This window comes from Lemur catta, chromosome 20 (assembly GCF_020740605.2).
Source record: "Lemur catta isolate mLemCat1 chromosome 20, mLemCat1.pri, whole genome shotgun sequence".
Taxonomy (NCBI): domain Eukaryota; kingdom Metazoa; phylum Chordata; class Mammalia; order Primates; family Lemuridae; genus Lemur; species Lemur catta.
In genome coordinates, this window is record NC_059147.1 from 34,579,037 (window position 1) to 34,593,947 (window position 14,911).

General features: G+C 63.0%; 1 protein-coding gene and 1 long non-coding RNA gene across 10 annotated transcripts; one reads left to right on the forward strand and one right to left on the reverse strand.

The window, feature by feature from the left end:
• Nucleotides 1–2,157: 2,157 nt before the first annotated feature.
• VPS9D1 (VPS9 domain containing 1) lies at nucleotides 2,158–14,806 on the reverse strand. 9 transcript variants are annotated; one of them, XM_045533875.1, is made up of 15 exons: nucleotides 14,601–14,730; nucleotides 13,108–13,183; nucleotides 11,645–11,734; nucleotides 11,384–11,540; nucleotides 9,342–9,453; nucleotides 9,194–9,256; nucleotides 8,717–8,769; nucleotides 8,542–8,629; nucleotides 7,581–7,666; nucleotides 6,530–7,044; nucleotides 5,809–5,938; nucleotides 5,277–5,485; nucleotides 4,906–5,005; nucleotides 3,401–3,505; nucleotides 2,158–2,968 (listed from the first exon to the last, which is right to left on the reverse strand). In XM_045533875.1, exons 1-15 carry the CDS (start codon nucleotides 14,697–14,699, stop codon nucleotides 2,872–2,874), a joined length of 1,980 nt encoding a protein of 659 aa, XP_045389831.1. In that variant the 5' UTR covers nucleotides 14,700–14,730; the 3' UTR covers nucleotides 2,158–2,871. The 9 variants fall into 9 exon arrangements, with proteins under 9 accessions (XP_045389831.1, XP_045389830.1, XP_045389829.1 ...); XM_045533874.1 differs by having other exon boundaries at nucleotides 11,645–11,737; XM_045533873.1 differs by having other exon boundaries at nucleotides 5,809–5,941; nucleotides 11,645–11,737.
• Nucleotides 9,864–11,186, forward strand: LOC123625406. The gene is made up of 2 exons (XR_006730492.1): nucleotides 9,864–10,866; nucleotides 11,042–11,186. It is a non-coding gene; the product is annotated as an uncharacterized LOC123625406 (long non-coding RNA).
• Nucleotides 14,807–14,911: the final 105 nt, after the last annotated feature.

Here is a 14,911-nt window from a genome sequence, read left to right on the forward strand (position 1 = left end):
GAGACAAGCTGTCCCCTCTGCCCCCTGCCCAAGTGGAAGATTCATGAACAAAATAAATGACTATTGTGTGTTTCAGCCAGTGAGTTGGGGTGGTTTGTGACAGTGGCAGCTGCCTGGGACACATGGGCTCACAGTTCCTTCTTTGCTCCCCCAGGGATGGAGGCTGCAGCACCTCAGCTCCGTCTGCGCACCTGGTCTCCTGGGGACCCTGGGCTGAGAGCAGGAGCAGACTCACCAGTCAGAGGACCCACCTGTACTTACGTGGCCCGGGACTGCCACCTGGTTCTCTCGAGTTCCCTGCCCCGTCTGCCCCACAGCTGTGGACATGGGCTCCTCTCTCCCCCACCACCACACTCAGCATTTTCTAGCTTGATAATTTTCACCAGTCTAGTGGGTGCAAAGTTACATGTTGGTTAATTTGCATTTGGTTTTTGCTATGATTTGAACACTTCTTAGGCCGAATTTCTTTTTTGATTTCCCCCTCTACAGGTAGCCATTTGTAATCTTTGTCGTTTTTCTAACTGGGGTCCTGCTTTTTTCTTGCTGACTTGCAGGGTTTCCGGTCGGAAAGTTCTACTACTCCTCCCTGTTTTATGGAGATGCTGCAGGCTCAGAGAGGCTAAAGGAGCAGCCTAAAGTCACACAGCAAGAAGCACACCTGAACACAGCCTGCCTCATCTGTGCCGAGGAAACAGCTCAAAGTACTGGCCTGACAGGTGTGGCCCCTGATGCAAAGCCAACAGGTGCTTGACGATCAGGATCTGCTCAAGACATAGCTCATCACCATTCTCTGAAGTGAGGCTTTAAAACCCCACCTTTAGGTAGGGTGGGGTGGCTCACGCTGGTAATCCTAGCACTTTGGGAGGCTGAGGCAGGAGATCTGCTTGAGGTCGGGAGTTCAAGAGTATCCTGAGCAAGAGTGACACCCCCCTCTCTACTAAAAATAGAAAGGTCAGCTGGGCATGGTGGCGCATAACTGTAGTCCCAGCTACTTGCGAGGCTGAGGCAGGAGGATTGTCATTGCACGCTAGCCAGGGCAACAGCGCGAGACTCTGTTTCCAACAAGAATCCCACCTTCAGACATCCATGCTGAAGCCTGGGGCAGGGACATCACCCCATCCCCACCCCTAGAGACACCAAGACTAGCTGGGGTCCAGGTCCTGGGGGACTCAGAACTCCATGCCTCACAGGAGCACCAGCTTATGACTGGAGAGAAGCATCTTGGAGTCAGCAGAGCACCAGGGCGTCCAGGGCAGGGTCAGGGGCTGAGTTTGGGTCTCCTCTTTGCAGAGGGCTGGGGCACAGAGGACCGAAAGCTCTGCCACCCACGGGCAGGCAGGTAAGTGGCAGCCCCTGTTTTCCTGGGACTCTGGGTGAGGGGTTGGGGGTGGGGAATCACTGAGGAATCAAGCCCCGGGGCCGCCCACCCGCGGAGGACCACCCATGCCAGAGAACAGCTGTGTGAGGGACTCAGTCGCCCTGCTCCTGGGGTCCCCGTCCCAGGCATCCCTGGCACTGTTTGCAGGCTGGACTCTGGAGTCACCCTGCTGGGCTCAAAGCCCGTTCTGCCAGTCACCTGCAGAGGCATGTCACCTGTTTGCTCACGCGGTCCTGTGAGGGGTAACCCAGTTATTACCTGCAGAGGGCTTGAAACATGGGGCATCTGAGGCACATCAGCTGTTACTGTTTTGTAAGACTCTTTCCCCAGGGAACCCAAACTGCCCCCACAGCCAGCCCCTGGTGGAACCTGGGGTTGGGGCTCCCCCTTCCTGTGGAGGCGCAGAGGGGCCTCCCTCCCTGGCAGAGGCCGCCCGTGCTCAGCCACCTGCTCCTCCTCCCCAGGGGCCACACGCTTCCACCTCGGGGCACTCGTGTGCGTGTTCACAGACCGACAGTGACTCCCGAGAGACCTTCAGGGGAGAGCTCTGGGCTCAGGCCTCAGTGGCGACCTGTGACCCCGACCCCACCCAACCCACTGGTGCCTGGCTCTGGAAGGCAAAGCGTAGCCCTGCCCAGCCAGCTGCAGCCCCTGGGGGGTCCTGCTCCCAGGCACTCACGAGGACGGGCCAGGCTCGGTTTGGGGGTGCTGTGGCTCTCGCCACCCACCTCAGTGGCTCCTGGTGGACGGGGTGGGGGCTGAGGAGCCGTGTCAAGCGATACAGCAATGACCTCTTTATTTTAGGCTGGGTTGGTGGTCACGAGAGGACATGTGACCGTCGGGCACTGACCCTCAGCTCACACCGACCTGGGGGAGGACATTCAGGGCGGAGTTGGCCGGGGGTCCCGAATGCTCACCGCCTACTGCCGCGGTGAGCGAGAGGCAGCGCAGGGCGCCGGTGCCTGGCCCGTCAGGCACAGAGCAGCCCCGCCCGGGGAAGAGACTCTCTCACACCACCTGTGCCCGGGCCGGGCGGGGGAGGCAGGCTCTTGTCTTAACTCCGACAAGGAGCTGGCTCAGAGGAGCTTTGACAGTCTCGGGGGACGGGACCAGACCGCCACTGCTGCTGTGGGGGGCTGGCAGCCCCCGCTCTGCTCGATGCCCCCAGGGGCTGCCCCGTGTTGGCGAGGGTGTGCTGGGGCCCTGCCAGATGCTCATGGCTGAGCCTGCAGCCACGGGGGGACAGGGCCCGTGTCAGGGCCTGGGAGACCCCCCAGCTCAGCTCCCCTGATGGGGCCCCTTGGCGCTGCCTGCAGCCCTGGGGGCAGATGTGCGGTGAGGGGTGGCACGGACTGGAGGGCACCCCCGGCTGACACACCCCCTGGCCCCGGGGCCAGGCGTGCAGGGGGCTGTGAGCTCCTGGACAGTCCTTGGTGGGTCCTGAGGCTCTGAGGAGCAGGAGGAATGGCCCTGGGAACCCTGGGGTCTGGCCTCTACGATTTGCCCAGGGCCCCCCGGGGCAGCAGCTCCACGTAGCTGAGGGCGCTCTGCAGCGACGTCAGGCAGTAGCCCTCCTCTCCAATCAGGTACCTGCACGGACACAGGCGGCACATGTCATCTGCAGGGACAAAAGGACGCCCTGGTACTCCAGAAGGCACCAAGCTGCCCCCAGGTGGGGCTGTCAGGGCGGCTGGGCTGGGGGGGTCTTTCCCACCTGTGCTGCCCCTGGGCCCCGTCGGCCCCTCCCAGGCAGATGTGCTCAGGGCACGACCCCTCGGCTCCTGCCTCAGGAGGGTGGGCCGAGCGAGGGGCCGTGGGGCGTGCTGGCTGGGGGCAGCCTGTGCACAGGTGGCACGGGAGGGGGCCCATGGGCGTGCTCTGTGACAGGCGGGGCCACACGCCTGCAGCCTGTTGACACCAGACCACGGGCTAGGTCTGGGGGTGAGGTCCCCTGGCAGGCCAGGCTGCCCTGTCCCCAGCTGTTCCCGCAGAGCTCCCGCCCCGCCCCCCGCGGGCTGCTACCCCTCGTGGATGAACTCCTCCAGGGCCGCGCACTCCGACACCAGCTGGGGGAGGCCGCTCCGCAGCACCACAAAGGACAGGATGGGCAGCAGGTCGTCCGCGCCACTGCTGGGCAAGGCAGGCGCTGAGGGCTGGGCGGTGCCGCTCCCTCCCCGGGCCTGGCGGCCCTTGGAGCGGCCCTGCGGTGCCGGCTGCCCTCTCTCTGCCTTTCTGCGCACCTGTGGCCCAGGGGACCACCGGGGGCAGCGAGGCGCCCCGGCCCCTCCAGCCTGTGCTGTCCCCCCACAGTCTCGGATCTCGTGACTCCAGGGCCCGGGGGCAGGATGGCGGCCCCTCCCCCTGCAGCTCCCTCCCTCACACTCCGCAGGGCAGGGTCCCCTCCGGTCCACCGGGGCCCCTACACCAAGGGTCTGGGCAGGAGCAAGCTGAGAGTGGTGTCACCGGCGGGGCACAGCGGGCACCCTGGACCCGCCATAGGACTCAGGGAGCCAGTGGAGCCCTGCGGGGTGCTCAGAACCCCCCAGGGCAGAGAGCCCAGGGGACTGTGAGAGGGGAGACGGAGCCTCAGACCAGGCCCACCCGCCTGCTGCACCTGCAGGGACACAGGCAGCCCCGACTGGCCCCACAGAGAGGGCTTGCGTGGGGGCTGCGTCTGACACTGTTTTACCCGCAGTGACTGGTGCAGAAACCCAGCTTATAAAACGGGCGAGGCTTGGTCTGGCCCCTCCCACCAGACCCTGCCACTGAGGCCCGGTGGCCTCACCCTGGGTGGATGGGGAGCGTCTGTTCCCTGCCCTGGTCGGGCTCCTCCCCGCTGACCTCCCGGCTCGTCACCTGCAGGCCCTGAGTGCAGGGCAGGTGCCACAGCCCCAGCCCAGGCTGCCAGAGCAGGTGTGCTCGGGGCTGACCCCGGCCCATGGAGTAGGGTTACAGGGACTGCGGGGACGCCGGCTCCAGGTGGACACCAGGGCCAGGTCAGGAGGTTGCTGGGCTCAGCTGAGTCCGGGGCAGATTGAGTGGGCTCGGGCATCCCTGCCCCGAGGCCTGCAGAGCCCAGGTGGGGAAAGCCCTGCCTGCCCCTCGGGAGGAGGAGGGTTAACAGATATTCCGGGACTCCTCGCTTCGGATGGGAGGCCTGTTGGGGGTCAGGCTCTTCACCAGGGCCCAGGTGGCTTAGGGGGCCCACGACTCCCTTGCTGCCCTACATGTGAACCTGAGGGTCCGAGCGCCTGCTTCTGGGAAAAGCAGCCCTAAATTTGACCAGAGGAGCCTTGGCCTAGCCCAGGGGCACGGTGTGAACAGCCCTGCCCGGGTGGCAGGAGCCCTCCCCTGGCCTCCTCTGAGCCTGTGGTCCGCAGTGGCCAAGGGCTTGTTCTCCAGAAGACAGGCTCTGCCGCTCAGGAGAGTTCTCTCCCCCTACTTGGCTTCCGAGGGCGGGAGGACAGCCCCTCGCTTGCCCGCTGCCCTCCTGGGATGGCCCCCAGCCCGGCCCTCCTGGGACTCACATGGCAGCTGCAGCCACGGGCTGGGGTCCAGCCACGGACGCGACCTCGTGGGCGTGGCAGTAGTCCTCCGCACACACACAGATGACCCGCAGGGCCCGCACTGCAGCACGGATGTGTGGCTTGAGGGGTGCCGGGGTGCAGCAGGAGGCCCCAGCAGGGAGAGGAAGGCTGCCCCGCCCCCGCTCCCTGGGACTGCCCACTTGCCCCGGACGTGCTGGGCTGGGAAGAGCCGGGCGAGCCCTGCGGGCACTGCTCTCACCCCACGCACGTCCCAGCCCCACATGCGACAAGAGGCACAGGTGGGCTCCAGGTCGCCCACTGGGTGGGCCCCTGCCACGCCCGGCCTTGTCCCCTGGTCTCGAGCCTCTCACCTATGCACTCCAGCTTCTTCTGGGGGCAGCTCTCCAGGACGAGCAGCCCCAGCTCCTGCGCTGCTGCGCAGTAGGGGTAGGTGGTGGCCCCCCTGGCCTCAGGGTCCTGGGGGAGCAGCTTGCTGGGGATGCCAATGGCCGTGGGGGGCGCGTTCCTGTAGAGCTCCATGCTCCTGCTCAGGGCAGCCTCGCGGGCGCGGTGCACGCTCCTGCGGCAGGGACAGGCCAGGCTCAGCTGCCCCAGGGAAAGGCAGGCTGTGGCCAGAGGCCTCTGGAGCTCAGAGCTGGAGAAAGCTGGCCACGCAAACCAAGCAAATGTCCCAACTGTCCCTGAGACCCCAGTCAGAGGAGGTGGGCATGGCCCTACCTGCAAACCGGAGACACTTGAGGGCAGCCTCAGAGCACAGCCCCGGCCACAAGTACCAAAAAATGCCTCAGGGATTGAGAGGAGGGCGACGGTGCCTGGGTGAGCCGGGCAGGCCCTGTGGGGGACCGGAGCTGGTCACGGGTGGCTGCCGGGCGGGGGCCGTACCTGTACAGGGCCAGCAGCAGCGGCCACAACGGGGAGAAGAACGGCTCCTCGATGCACGCCAGGCAGCGGTCCTTGGAGGCGGCCGTGTTCAGGCTTTCAAAGGCCAGAAGCGTCAACGAGAGCAGCCTGTCTGCTGGGAACAGAGCCAGGACGTCCCAACAGGGCCACCCCCCCCCACCTCTAGGCCGCAGCACTCCTCCCCGTCGGAGCCACCCCAGCCCCTCAGAACGTGGCGGCGCAGAGTCTGCAGCCCCGCTGCTGGGCCTCCCTCTCCAGAGGGCTTGGGGGCTCGGGGTCCACACATTTCCAAGTGGGGAGAGGCTGACGGCTGAGCCTCTTGGCACCACCAGGCTGCACACACTCAGCAGCCCTGGGGTTGAGATAAAGCCTCTGACCCCACGGGACAGCCAAGACCACCTGCAGACCAGAGACTCTGACAGACTGACCCGGACGGGGCAAAGGAGCGAGAGGTAAACAGGCCCCGTCTCCCTCGTCCCTGTGCGGCCCAGTGAGGACACAGTGGGGACTGGCACACCCACCCCACCAGCTCTCCGAGGGCCTGCTGCGCAGAGTGCTTGGCCCCAGGGGAGGGTAGACGGAGCCGAGGACCAGGGCTGACACGGCTGCCTCCAGGGAAGGGCCCTGGAGGGCGGCACTTGCCGGCTGCCTTGGAGTCAGAGTGGCTCCCCCACTGCCCGGCCTGCGGGCCTGCGGGCCTCACCAATGGCGTTGTGTATGTCCTTCACGGCACTCTTCAGCTGCTCCAGCAGGGGCTCCTGCTGTACCCCGGGGGTCTGTGGCTCGGGCTGCCCCCCAAGACCCTGGCCCCACCTCTCAGATGTAGCCAAGAACTGTTCCAGGTCCTCAAAGGAGCTGTCTTTGTCTGGCAGGTGGGATGAGGCATCCCCCAGGGGTGAGGGTGGCCCCCCGGGGCTGCTTTCTGCCCCTCTGTCCGGGGGGCCAGGGTGCAGCGGGGGTGTGGTGGCGGGGGCCGGGGAGCTGTCCTGGGGCCGCAGGGCCGAGCCGGGCTCTGGTGGGGAGAGCATGCAGTACAGGCTCTGCGAGGACCGGAGCCGGCGGCTCCCCGGAGCCAGCAGCCGGTCGGTGTCTGGGGGCCCGGAGCAGCAGCCTGGAGCAGGCGCAGCGCGGGCGGCCCCGCTCACCACAGGGTACAGCGTGCTGTACACGGCACACTGGAGCTTCTTCAGGAGCTGCGAGATCGGGTGGTCGGGAAGGCTGCAAGGACAGGGGTGGCTGTCTAGGAAACGCTGCACCCCCGGAGAGGCAGCGCCCACCACTGCCCTCGTGCCTCGGCAGGGATCATGTGCCTCTGTGGCCACCCGTCTGAATGGGAGGGGCGGCAGTCTGCCTGCTGGCCTAGCCTGTCACTGACCTCACCCGTCTGAGCTTCAGCCCCTCATCTGTGACATCCACCTGTCTACAACGTTGCCACACTATGAACCGGTTCAGAGAAGTGATTCGTGGGTTACTTCTTGTCGGTGATGTTGCAAGTAAAGTCTGACTCACCCAAGTGGGGAGGTGGAGAAAAGCCAAGGAAACCCTCAGTGCAAAGCTGCTGGGGTCCACAGGGGCCGCGGCAGGGACCGCGGGCAGTGTGCCCCTCTCCCCGGCACTGCCTTCCAGACCTCCCAGTTAAGCGCCTGGCTCGGTAACCCCCCTCCGTGACATCCAGTAGCAGGGGAGGAGCTGACGGCCAGTGGACAGGGGCTCTGTGGGGCCAAATCAAGAGGAGCCCTGAAGGCTCAGAGTACCTGAGCAAGTGCGAGACCAGGTTCGTCACCAGCGACAGGTCCCCTGGGCTTCTCTTGAGCTTGGCCCTCCAATGCTTTGGCCAGTCCTGCAGGACAGGGCAACTTGGAGGAAAGCACCGGGTTCTCCCACGACGGGATGCCCCTCATCCCGTGCCAAGGTTGGCCCCAGGAGACTGTGCAGGCCTCTCCAGGGCCCTGGCTCACCCCCGCTCTACCCACCCCCGCTCCCGCCCACCGAGGGAGGCCCGCCCAGTCTCGGCCCCGCCCCACCGAGGGAGCCCCGCCCAGCCAGGCCCCGCCCCACCAAGGGAGCCCCGCCCAGTCTCGGCCCCGCCCCACCGAGGGAGGCCCGCCCAGTCTCGGCCCCGCCCCACCGAGGGAGCCCCGCCCAGCCCTGGCCTCGTCCCCACCTGAGGGAGGCCCACCCAGCCTTGGCCCCGCCCCCACCCGAGGGAGCCCCGCCCAGTCCTGGCCCCGCCCCCATCCGAGGGAGCCCCAAGTCCTGGCCCCGCCCCACCTGAGGGAACCCCGCCCAGTCCTGGCCCTGCCCCACCAAGGGAGGCCCGCCCAGTCCAGTCCTGGCCCCGCCCCTACCGAGGGAGCCCCGCCCAGCCTTGGCCCCGCCCCCACCTGAGGGAGCCCCGCCAAGTCCTGGCTCCGCCCCACCTCAGGGAACCCCGCCCAGTCCCGGCCCCGCCCCACCGAGGGAGGCCCGCCCAGTCCTGGCCCCGCCCCTACCGAGGGGGCCCCGCCCAGCGCTGGCCTTGTCCCCACCTGAGGGAGGCCCGCCCATCCTTGGCCCCGCCCCACGTGAGGGAGCCCCGCCCAGTCATGGCCCCCCCGAGGGAGCCTAGCCCGGGCCCGCCCCCACGTGAGGGAGCCCCGCCCCCACCCAGGCAGCCCCGCCCCGCCACAGGGAGCCCGGCCCTGGCCCCGCCCCCGCGCGTGCCGCCACACTCACGTGGTCCTGCTCGTACTCCAGGATGGCGGCGTAGAGCGCCCGCTGCTCGCGCTCCTCCGGGGTCAGCGCGACCTGACTGCAGAACCTCCTGGGGGGCAAGGGCGAGGTGGGCCCCGGGCCGGACCTGGGGCGCGGCCCCCTAGGCCTCCCGGCTGCCCGGCGGCGGCAGACGCACCTGTTGGCGGCCTCCTGCAGCCGCAGCCGGCGCTCCTCCATCTTGCGCTGGAGCTGGCGGCAGAGTCAAGGGGCGCAGAGTGCGAGCCGCGCGGGCCTCCGCCCCTTCCCGCACCCCGCCGCCTCGCGGCCCCGCGCACCCGGGAGCCCGGCCTGCGGCGCGGGGCGCGGCGGGCGAGCAGGGCTGGGAGGACGGGCCCGACTCGGGAAGGGGCCGCCCGGGGGAGGCACATCTGAGCGGCGAGGTCGGGCGGCGCCGGGGAAGGCTGGGCGCGCGGGCAGCCGGCTCCCGGAGGGCCGGAGCTGCGGGTGAGGGGCGCCACCCCGGAGGACGGGCCCCTCTGAGGCGTGAGGATTCTCACTGCCACGCTCCAACCCTGGCACCGCTGCGCCCCCACGCCGCCCACTCTCTGCCCTCAGCTCAAGGCCACGCAGTGAATTTCCCCTCAGGGACCACCAGGCTGATCAGAAAGGATGCTGTCTCCTCCCGGGCTTTGGCGATCACCAGGTTCTCCATCATCTGCCTCTGCAGAGACAGGGTCTGCAAAGGAAGGAGTGAGGCATGTCCCGAACCCCCAACCCGACCCTTCCCGACCCTCCCCAGGCCGTCCCTGGGCCCCACTCACCAGGGATGTCTTCTGCATGGCCTGGCTGGGGTCCAGACGGGCCATCCGGGCCTCGTATGCAGCCTTCAGCTTCTGGTTCTGCAGGGAGGCCTCCTCCAGTGGTGTCAGCTCTCTGGAAATGGGGACAAGCTGCCGTCCAGGCCCCAGGAAGCCCAGAGGTGCTCCGGTGACCTGAGGAGCCTCCTCATCCCTCCGCACCCACTCTGGTGGTGATGGGGACAGGCAGGACATGGAGAAGGAGTGGCCGGGAGATACCTGCCCCGCTGAAACATAGGCCTTCGTGTTGCTGGGACTTTTGACTCTTCCAGAGAAGCTGCATCAGTCACTGGACTTTTATGAAGACCACTTATGTATGTTTGGCAATGACGTGAAACTTTTTTTTTTTTTTTTTGAGACAGAGTCTGGCTCTGTTGCCCGGGCTAGAGTGAGTGCCATGGCGGCAGCCTCCCTCACAGCAACCTCCAACTCCTGGGCTCAAGCGATCATCCTGCCTCAGCCTCCCGAGTAGCTGGGACTACAGGCATGCACCACCATCCCCGGCTAATTTTTTCTATATGTATTTTTAGTTGGCCAGATAATTTTTTTCTATTTTAATGATGTGTAATTCTTTAAAGGCATTGCATGGGCCAAACAGACTAGATTTCCTGCAACCCAGGAAAGGACGAAGTCCGTCTCTACTTTAGGACAGTTACCAATAGCCGTTCCAGCTTGAAAGCTTTTGGTTTCACCTATCTTCCTGCTCTCAGAGGTGGCAGAGTATAGGTTGTGGGAAAACAAGACTGAGGAGGAAAAGTCCATCCTGGGACTGAAGTCCTGTGCCTGGCCCTGCCCGGGAGCTGCACATGCAGGAGTGAGGTGACTAGGAAGTCGGAAGGAGCCACAGTAGGTCCAAGAGGGGTGGGTCCTTCCTGTGTATCCCACTTGGGACTCTGGGCATCTTGCATCTGTGTCTTTGTGTGTTTTCATCAGTTCTAAGAATTATCTGCCATTATCTCTTCAAATAATGCTTCCGTTTTCATTTTTTTTCTCCTCTCTTTCTGGAACTCTGATTAACTTATGTTAGACCTTCCATCTCTCATATTTTCTTTTTTTAAAATGCCCCTTCCCACCCCGTCTCTCGTATATTTTCTGTCTTCATTTCTTTTTTGTTTCTGTGACAGATTTATGGGTATCTTTTGACCTTTTTTCCAATTCACTAATTTTCTCTTTGGCTATGTCTGCTCTGCTGTTATAAACTTGTGTGTTTGTTTTTGTGTGTTTACGTGGATTTTTACTGGAGAATATGATTTATTCTTGTTCCCAACTAGTGTTTAAAAATAATCTTAGTATTGTATTTTTTGTTTCACTTTTACTTAGTTTTTTATTAGTTAGGTCAGATTTTATAGTTTCTTATTCCCTTTAGATGTTTTCAGACTAGTTGTTTGTTTCTATAAACAGAACATACAGTTGTACCTTGGTGTGCACAGGGGATTGATTCCAGGAACACCCACCACCCCCTGGGATACCAAAATCCATGGGCACTGAAGTAAGTCCCTTACATAAAATGGCATAGTGTTTGCATATAACCTGCACACAGCCTACTGCATACTTTAAACCAGCTGTAGATTACTTATGATATCTCGTACAATGTAAATACTACGTAAATAGTTGTTATGCTGTATTGTTTATTTTTTTTTTTCTAAACTATTTTCAATCTGCAGTTGGTGGAATCTGTGGATGTGGAAGTCATGGACACAGGAGCCCGACTACATGTATTTAATCTGTGTCTGGTAACTCTGAAGACCTTGCAGGTCTGTCTCTGCTATCATTCCCTCATAGTTTATTGTTTCCTTCTGTGTTTGATTATCTTTGACTGTGTGCCATTTATTTTATGAAGGATGGAGGTGCTTTCCTCCAAAGAGAATTTGGATTTGCTTCTGCCAGGCAAAAGGGTATTCCATTCTGGGACCCATTTTAACTAAGTTCCCCAAAATCAGCTCACCTTCCTGGGCCTCTAAACCTAATCCTAGACTCAGCCCCCCTCCCATCTTGCCCCATCTTACTTCTTAGAGCTTTGTGACTCTACCACCTGAAGCTTCTGGAAGATCTCAGGTGGCAGAAAAGGAGAGAGCTTCCCTCCTTCATCTGAATACACCCGGCGGTGTCGGCTGGTGGGCGAGGGAGCAGCCACGGGCATGGCTGGCTTCAGGCGTGTTTTCCCTGCAAGCCATACAAAGCCAGGGGTCGGCTGGGTGGGCCCACATCCCACAAAAGAGATGCAGACTTGGGGGACACCCCAGAACTGCCTCCTGCGAGGGACCCACCGAGCTTGGCAGCTGTGGACTGGGCCCGCTCCAGACACTGCTCCGCCAGCTTCAGCATCTTGGAGGTGTCAGAGGGCACAGATTCCCCAGCTTCTGGGAAAGGGACAAGAAGGTCAGTCACAGCTCGCTCACTCATCAGATACTTGCTGAGGTGAAAACAAGAAAGTGGAAAAGCTGGGCAGACCGACCCTCCACTCACCGCTGACCCCGGCAAGCCCACCTGTCCTCACTCAGCCCTGATCACTTGCCAGGGTTCGCCGCGTGGCCCTGCACAGGCTCTGTGCTTGGCCAGCCCAGCGTCACACTGACCCTGTGCCCCTCATCGGGGCCTGACTTAGGGCCTTTACCCCCCACTGAGGCTTCACTGGCAGCCACAGTCCCCCAGGAGGCAGGACACGCAGCCTCCATGGCCACTTCACAGAGACAGGGACGAGCCGAGGGGTCTCACTGCCCATCTGCCATGTGTGTGCACAGACCTGCCTTCCTGTGGGCTCCACGGCACCCTCAGCCTCGCTGGACCCACACTGCCCGCTCACCCGAGCCTTCTCTCCCTGTCCCTCTGGGATCTCTCCTGCCAGCAGACACCTGTGGGAGCCGCCACTGTATGACTGTCCCTGGCCTCCACCAGCCCCAGCCTCTGACCCACCTCCCCACCCCTCTACAGCAAACCCGTCTCAGGCTCCCATTTTCTTTTCATGCCACACCCAGTTTTAGCCCATCACTCCCCCCCACCTTGCCAAATACGGTGAGCCATTTGGGTTTCTGTGTCCTCTGCGGCATCACCCTCCCCTGGAGCCCCTCTGCCACCTCCAGCCCCCAACTCATCACTCTTGGGGTGCCAGAGCTCAGCTGAGCTCACCGGCTCCCTAGGGCACGGAGGCAACACTAGCTCTGCCTCCCTGACCTCTAACTTGCCCCCACACTTAATGTGCTCACCGTGGAACTTTCTATTCCTCCCCTTACAAGACTGCACCTGCCCGGTCTCTCGCAGCAAGTCTAGCCCGTTCCTCCTGCAGGGCCCATCCCCAAGCCCTTCGCTCCCCCCACCTCACAGTCCTCACTCCGGGAGGCTCTGCCCCCGCACTGGCATCTCCCACAAAGTTCAAAGCCTCTTTGAGCTTCCCTTCACACCAGAACGGCCCCACTTCTACCAAAGGTGCGCAAAGCCCTGCCCACCCACCCCTCCTCAGGGCCTTTGCGCGGCCTGTTGGGGGTGCTGCCCCCCCCCCTTTGTGTGGCTCACTGCGGCCAGTGTCTTGCCCTATCCCAGTCTCCACCCCTTACAGCACTGGCCCCTTCCTGCCACCACGTCACACTGTGACAGCTCACAGTCACTGAGTGCTCACCACCTGCTAGTGACCAGGATAGAAGGACACAGGGGACGCCCCAGGCTTGGGACCCATCGGGGGCTAAGCTGCCCACGATTTGCCCAGCATGGAAACAACAGCGAGGCTGAGCTGTACCTTTAGCTGTTTCCACCTCTTCCAGTAACACCTGGGAAATGTAGTGGATGCTCCTCAGGTATTCCGTATATGCCTCCTGTGTCCAGGAAAGAGAAATGGCAGGGATCAGGCCCGTGTAGGGTAATGACTCTTGCCATGCCTGCCTGGGGCCCTCGTGGGAAGTACAGGAACGAAGGCGTTTATCTCTGAGACACACCCAAGGGACGTCAGCCTGCAGTGTGGTCCCCTCGTTATCCCTCGGGGTTTAATCCGTGGTGTTCTGCCCAGGACACAGAGGGTATCCCCACTCTCCAGACTTGAAGGAAAACACGTCAGCACCTGACAGTGATGTCAAAACACTTCTTCCTACCACTTCTGGATTAGGCAGTTGAGCCAGGGACCAGCGGCCATCGGCCTCTGCTCTCCCTGCCTCTCTCCAGAGCAGGAAGGAACTGACGTTCTCTTTCGGGGGGCTGGGGAAGCAGCCTCAGCAGTTGCTGTCATTTTTCACTCTATGCAACACTTTCCTTCCTGTGCAACTCAAGGGCCATTCATTCAGTGGCTTAAAAAGATCTTCCCGGAGAGGTCTGATGTTGCACATCCTAGAATCGTTCGGGGAAATCCCTTTCCTGGAACCCAGAGTAAGTGTCCCCTGTGCACACAGAGCCTAGTACACATGAATGCTGCCAGCTTCAAGGGACCGTGACTGCTCTGTCCAGGGCTCTCTGACAGAGCGCAGGGCATCAGGAACTGTAACAGCACAGTGTTTCTTTTATCCCAGCTGTAAAATTACCCACCTTTAATTAAGTCTACCTCTCAGAGACAAGACAGAACAGATTCCAGGCAGGATTTCTGACCTGTGGGGGCACCTACTGCCCCAGAGAAACAACTTGGGAAGCAGCAGACTCGGGAACTAGGATGCGTGTCCTGGCACAGGCAGACTCTGCCCTCCTTGGGCAGCCCAGTGTGGCTCAGCCGGCTTTTCTCCCTGGCCCCACTTGGAGCTGGCACCCACCCCCGGGAACGAGCCACGCCCTCCCCTGCCCGCCCTTCCCTCCAGACAGGGCGACTGCAAACGGCCACTTCGTGAATGGGCGGGCAGTGGCCCTTTCTGGGTTCCATACGTGTGGCAACCTGACTAAATCCACAGGGCCTCTGCCCAGAAAAATACAGATAAGCACGGAATTATCTGCCACCTGCGTTTTGGAGGATTGCTTCACAGGCCCTCCTTAAGACCCTGAGCAGATAAAATCTCAGCTCTAATTCACCGACTCACTGAACACACAGGGAAACTGAGGCCAGGAGAGCGCTGTGGGCTGTCCAAGGTCACACTGCAGACGCCGGAGCCCAGCGTCCCATCTGTGCCTCCCGCCTCCGTCCCGGGCCCCAGGAACCGCCGGGGAGGAGTCCTGGGTGGGCGCCCGGCCCGGTCCTCGCCCACCCGGCCTGCCGAGGGGCTGGGGTCCCTCCTGGGGCCGCTGCGGCGGCCACGCCCTGCCCCCGCCTCGCCTCACCCGGGGCCGGTTGCCAGTGTCCAGCTCGATGGCCCCGTTGGCCAGCTTCATGGCGCTCTGCAGCGGCTTCACCGCGCCGTCCCCGGCCGCAGCGGCCATGGCGCCGGGCGGGGGAGGCGGCGGCGGCGGGGCCCGGGGCGGGGCGAGCGCCCGAGAGGCCGGAACGGAGCGCGCGCGGGCGCGGGAGCCGCGGAGCCGCGGACCGGCGGAAGTGGCCTGCACGCACTTCCGGCGTCCGGGCCCAGCGAACCTGGGCCGCGGCAGGTGGAAGCGGCGGGGGCGGCGGGGCCGCGGGCAGGTCCTGTCAGTGG

What these genes read in the sequence shown, in the direction of transcription:
- VPS9D1 (XM_045533870.1), bottom strand. Translation starts at nt 14,699, where the DNA reads ATGGCCGCTGCGGCCGGGGACGGCGCGGTGAAGCCGCTGCAGAGCGCC. An exon ending in ACACTGGCAACCGGCCCCGG is followed by an intron (nt 13,184 to 14,600) that starts GTGAGGCGAGGC and finishes TCCTGGACACAG; the next exon opens with GAGGCATATACGGAATACCT. An exon ending in AGAGGTGGAAACAGCTAAAG is followed by an intron (nt 11,738 to 13,107) that starts GTACAGCTCAGC and finishes TCCCTTTCCCAG; the next exon opens with AAGCTGGGGAATCTGTGCCC.